At 48.7% G+C, this 6,000-nt stretch overlaps 1 protein-coding gene across 1 annotated transcript in view; it reads left to right on the top strand.

Annotated features, from left to right (window-relative positions):
- The first annotated feature begins 2,343 nt into the window (after positions 1-2,343).
- The window catches only part of RINT1 (RAD50 interactor 1), a 34,064-nt gene continuing 30,407 nt past the window's right edge, over positions 2,344-6,000 (top strand). The window contains 2 exon segments of the mRNA XM_038562736.1: positions 2,344-2,483; positions 2,710-2,755. Coding sequence (XP_038418664.1) covers positions 2,433-2,483; positions 2,710-2,755 — 97 coding nt within the window. The 5' untranslated portion in view covers positions 2,344-2,432.

Genomic DNA, 6,000 nt, shown 5'->3' with positions numbered 1-6,000 from the left:
GCACTCTGCATTGCTAAGTGCCTAACACACAATGTATCTCTTGTTTATCCTTATTATTGCTGAATATTCTGTCCTCTTAGGCTCCCTCTCTCCGCTCTGCAGATAGTAGTCAGTTGTTTTCTGTGCTCCCTCAGTCATTGCAAGCATTTCTGTTGTTGAGTCTACTGCATTTGATTTTAAATTGTTTATTTTCATTTCAATTCTCCTCACCAGAAAGTGAATTCTTTAGAAGCAAGAATTTGGGTTTGGAGCAATCTTTTTTTTTTTCTTTGACGTTTTTACTTTTAGCAGAGTTATGCATCTCCGTGATTTAGAGTCAAATAATTCTGTAGAAATCTTGTAAGTTGCAATGAAACGGCAAAGGCTGTACCCCCACACCCCCTTACCAATTTTCCCCTCCCCAAAGGCAGTCGTCTCGTCTTTTTAAAAAGCAAGATTTATTTATTTATATTTGGGAGGGAGGGGCAGAGGAAGAAGGAGAGAGAGAATCCCAGGCAGGCTCCCTGTTGAGTGTGGGGACTGAGGTGGGGCTCAATCCCACCAGCCTGAGATCACCACCTGAACCGAAATCAAGAGCTGGACGCTTAACTCAACAAGCCACCCAGGTGCCCCCATTTTGCCTCTTTTAACTGGTCATTGTGATATTTATCTTCATTTCTCTATATAAAATCTTTGCATTGCTATTTCTCGGTTTTTCACTTTTAAGTATTATCTATTGACTTCACCAGGTGGAAGATGAGAATTTAGCTCTTCGGCCTTTCCCCATCCCTTCCTCCACCCCCACCACACTTCTCATCTCTTTATCTGCTCAGTCTAGTTATACTGTCGTTTTTTTTATTTTTTAAAGAAATATTTTATTTATTTATTCATGAGAGATAGAGAGAGAGAGAGGCAGAGACACAGGCAGAGAAGCAGGCTCCATGTAGGGAGCCCGACGTGGGACTCGATCCAGGGTCTCCAGGATCACACCCCGGGCTGCAGGCGGCGCTAAACCACTGGGCCACCCGGGCTGCCCTATAGTGTCGTTTTTATTTTATTTTATTTTATTTTTAATTTTTATTTATTTATGATATTCTCACAGAGAGAGAGGCAGAGACATAGGCAGAGGGAGAAGCAGGCTCCATGCACCGGGAGCCCGACGTGGGATTCGATCCCGGGTCTCCAGGATCGCGCCCTGGGCCAAAGGCAGGCGCCAAACCACTGCGCCACCCAGGGTTCCCAGTGTCGTTTTTAAATAGGTTTGTGTTTACTTCATTATGCATACAGGGTATACATAATGGGTATGGGTAAACATTACTAACACTACTAACATTACTAACATCTTAGGTGAAGTAGTATACTATGATTACTTCTCTTCTCCTGCTCAGCTTTTTTATTTCCTGCAGTTAATAATTACTTATTTTAATTTGGTATCCATTACTAAGACAAATTTACTATTTTAACCAGGGTAAAATATACAGTTTAGGGTTAAGTTTAAGTGTACAGTTTAAGTGCACATTCAGGGATCCCTGGGTTTAGCGCCGCCTTGGGCCCAAGGCGTGATCCTGGAGCCAAGTCCCCTAGTTCCTCTACCTACTCTTGCTGTCAGGTAACTCTTGGTACCCCTCTTTGTCAAAGGCCACTTTTTGGGGGGGTCTCTGCATGGGGGTGAAGTGTATATTTGATGGTGAGTCCTCTTCCTCCGTATAGCTCCCAGTCCTTTACAACCAGATCTGCACCTTCCAGACAGGAAAGTGGGGGGTCATCTCTCAGGTGGGTCTGATTAGCCCTGAAAGAAAGATCCTAAGTTAACGACGTTGGAAATTCCCCCAACTAAACCGACCAAGCAAATTACATGAAAGCTGGCCAACAAGCCCCCTCACTTTCTCAGAACATCTGGAATCTCATCTAAAATATAAATTGAAATGGTTGGGGATCCCTGGGTGGCCCAGCGGTTTAGCACCTGCCTTCGGCCCAGGGCCTGATCCCACGTCTGGCTCCCTGCATGGAGCCTGCTTCTCCCTCTGCCTGTGTCTCTGCCTCTCTCTCTGCGTCTCTCATGAATAAATAAATAAAATCTTTTAAAAAAAATGGAAATGGTTGACATGGAACTTATGGGGTGGAGGGAGGGGCGCCTTCAAGTTCCGTTATTAAGGATCCTTAAGGACCGGGTGGGTGGGGTTTGCCCAAGCTGCGCAGGCCGGCCCGCCCCGCCCCGCCCCGCCCCGCCCCGCCCCGCCCCGCCTCGCCCCGCCCCGCGGTCCCCCTTGGGCAGCCGCAGTGCCGGCCTCCTGCCAGCAGGGGGAAGCCGCGGCGCTCGGGGGGCGCGCCTGCGCGGGCAGGGCCTCTCTGGGAGGAGAGGAAGCGACCAGAGAGACCGGAGGGGAAGCGGCGGGGCCGCGGCCTCCCGGGCGCCCCGCGAGTCCACGCCCTGGGAGCCGCGCTGGCTGCGCATGGAGCCGAGGACTCGCGCGGAGGCGGGATGCTCCCCGCCGGCAGCCCCGGTGAGGCGCCCTGGGGGCCCGGGGCAGGGGCACGGGTCTCCCGAGGGACAGTGTCCGTGCGGGGGGCCCGGGGGGATGGCGGGCCTGGGGGGCGCAGCGACCCCCGGGGGGATGGCGGGGGGCGGGCGGCTCGCGGACCTCCCCGGTGCCGAGCACGCCCTCGGGCTCCCGGAAGACTCGCCGCGGCCCCTTCGGTCTTACCGTGTCGTTCTGTCTGTCCCCGTAGCGCTGCCCTCAAAGTGGCGATGGAAGCAAGGACGTCGAGGAGAAAAGTAAGCGACTCCAGACACCTTAGCGTCTCTAGCTAAGACGCTAGCTAGACGTCTCCAGAACTAGCCCGGACGTCTCCAGAACTCAGCGCTGCGGGCGGGCAGCCGAGAGGCTTGGCCTGCTGTCTAATCGATGCATCTTTTTTTTTTTTTTTTTTTTTTTTGGCACAGTAGGCTTGCGTAGTATTAAGTGCTGATTATCATTACGTACGTGTCTAAAACATGGGATGGCTTGGAGATCAGCACCTCCTGACCCCTGCTTAGCGCGGGGACTGGGGTGGCTTCCGCTGGCGCGCTGCTGCCTCTCCTCCTGGATTCAGGATAATTGGGGCCCGCCTGTGTTTTTTTTTTTTTTTTTTTTTTTTTTTTTTTTTTTTTTTTTAAGATTTATTTATTTATTCATGATAGACATAGAGAGAGAAAGAGGCAGAGACACAGGAGGAGGGAGAAGCAGGCTCCATGCACCGGGAGCCTGACGTGGGATTCGATCCCGGGTCTCCAGGATCGCGCCCTGGGCCAAAGGCAGGCGCCAAACCGCTGCGCCACCCAGGGATCCCCGCCGCCTGTGTTTTTATGAAGCATCAGCTTATCGAGCTTCAGAAATTCGGAGGGGCTAACGATTTAGGAGAGATGACCACCAGCTTAATTTTTTTTTTTTTTTTTAAGATTTTGTTTATTTATTCATGAGAGAGAGAGAGGGGCAGAGGCCGACTCCGCGCAGGGAGCCCGACGTGGGACTCGACCCCGGGTCTCCAGGATCACGCCCTGGACCGAAGGCGGCGCTACTCGGCTGAGCCACCGGGGCTGCCCACACCACCTTAATTGAAATCAAAATGGTTATAGGTTAAGTTGTACTTTACCTCCGGTGAATTTGCCATTAAAAGGTGATCTGGGGGGCAGCCCAGGTGCCTCAGCGGTTTAGCGCCGCCTTCAGCCCAGGGCGTGACCCTGGAGACCGGGGATCGAGTCCCACGTCGGGCTCCCAGCATATGGAGCCTGCTTCTCCCTCTGCCTGTGTCTCTGCCTCTCTCTCTCTCTCTCTGTGTCTCTCATGAGTAAATAAATAAAATCTTAAAAAAGAAAAAGAAGAAGTTGGTCTGGGAAGAAGAGTGCAAGGGGTAACTTGTTTCTTGGATCTTGGTCTGGAAAAAGAAGAGGGAAAAACGTCAAAATCTCTATTTCCTACCTAGGATAGGAGCATAAGCCAGGGATGTGGACATTCGTCATTTTAATGAGTGATGCATGGCAGGCTTTTCGAAATCAAGGAGTCTTCAGGGGCGTTTCAAGTGAAATTTGTTACAAGAAGAAAGGGGAAAGCATGTAATAGCTATTCCATCAGAGGATTTTGCTACTTTTCACCATGGCAAATGGTCTTGGAAGGAGGGAGGAGGAAGGGTGCTTACATTATCACAATGGCTTTAGGAGTCAGGCTTGCTCAGCCCGGGTGGCTCAGCAGTTTAGTGTCTGCCTTCCGCCCAGGGTGTGATCCTGGGGTCCTGGGATGAGTCCCATGTCGGGCTCCCTGCATGGAGCCTGCTTCTCCCTCTGCCTGTGTCTCTGCCTCTCCCTCTGTGTCTCTCATGAATAAATAGAATAATTTTTTAAAAAAGGAGTCAGGCTTGCCCTTAACATTGCCTGCTCACACGGTCTGTCTCAGAAGCCCTAAGGAGTCCACTTGACAGGCATAGCTCCCACAGCTCAGCTCCTTTGTTAAAAGATTGGAGAGTACCCCATATCTTTCAGTAAACCATTGCCTTTTCTCCCTCTGCCCAGATGCCTGGAAATTGATGCCTTCTGAGCCATCATTTAGTAGAACGATAGACAGACTATAGACTCTGTCCTTGTTCCTCCTTTGGTTTTTGGTCAATTTTGCAATCAGCAGTGCTCCTTACAAAAACAGGGAAGAAGAAAGTCACAAAAACCTCGCAAATCATCAGTGTGTCATCTTAATATCATTTGGGGTGGCTCAGTCAGTTAAGTGTCTGCCTTTGGTTCCCTGCTAGCAGGGAGTCCGCTTCTCCCTCTCCCTCTGCCCCTAGCCCCGCCTTGTGCTCTTTCTCTCTCTCTAATAAATTAATAGATGAATCTTCAAAAAATCATTTGATTAAGAATATACTATGCTGCATTTAAATGGTGATGTCAAAAGAATATAAAAGGTGAAAAAAATTTTAATAAAAAAATAAGTAGGGCAGCCCGGGTGGCTCAGCGGTTTAGCGCCACCTTTGGTCCAGGGCAGGATCCTGGAGACCCGGAATCGAGTCCCATGTTGGGCTCCTTGCATGGAGCCTGCTTCTCCCTCTGCCTGTGTCTCTGCCTCTCACTCTCTCTGTATCTCCCCTGGGCCAAAGGCAGGCGCCAAACCGCTGCGCCACCCAGGGATCCCTCTCTCTGTATCTCTAATAAATAAATAAAATCTTAAAAAAAAAATAAGTAAATAAAAGTAAGTGAAGATAAAATTTGCTCCCAAAGCCACAGCGACCTTAGCATTCACCAGACATTCCCTCTGCACATAGCCCAGCCTGTGGGTGTCTGCAGATGCACCACACAATGCAGTTATTTAAGATAAAAAAGAGGATACTGTGACTCCTGTACATAACGTAGGTGGATTTCTGTATTGATAAAGTGTGATGCAGACCAGCCAATTCTCATATTTGAAGGAGAAAAAAATTTTTTTTAAATGAGTTGAGAGTCAGGAAACTTGGACTTTAATCCCGTTTATAACCCTCAGGTATAAGAGCTGGGCCAATGTTACAATTTTATAGTTGGGAAGTTGAGGCTAGTAGATTTATGCTAGTTTTTCTTCCACTCATGAGTGGGCTACTGGTACTAGTAGCATACAAAAAACTTTTAATTCTTTTTTTTTTAAAGCTTTTATTTAGTTACTTGACAGAGCACAAGTAGGCAGAGCAGCAGGCAGAGAGGGAGGGAGAAGCAGGCTTCCTGCTGAACAGAGATCTTGGGATCATGACCTGAGCCAAAGGCAGATGCTTAGCAAACTGAGACACCCAGGCACCCTGCTTTTAATTCTTACAAGCTGAAGAGAGCAAAGGAAAATTTGGTTTTGGGGAGCTGGAAGAGAAACATACCCAGTACTAAACACATTGGTATATATTCTGTTAATCTTTAGAGAAGTAATGGAGTATATGACAGTTCTATTTTGCATTTAGGCATATCTTTTTAAAAAATACTCATATTTCATTTTATCAGAAGTAACAGTTGTTTTGCAATGAGGCTGATTATAACCTCTT

This window comes from Canis lupus, chromosome 18 (genome assembly GCF_011100685.1).
Source record: "Canis lupus familiaris isolate Mischka breed German Shepherd chromosome 18, alternate assembly UU_Cfam_GSD_1.0, whole genome shotgun sequence".
Classification (NCBI taxonomy): domain Eukaryota; kingdom Metazoa; phylum Chordata; class Mammalia; order Carnivora; family Canidae; genus Canis; species Canis lupus.
The sequence above is the reverse complement of the archived record's forward strand: the minus strand, read 5'-3'. Positions and strand labels throughout refer to the sequence as shown.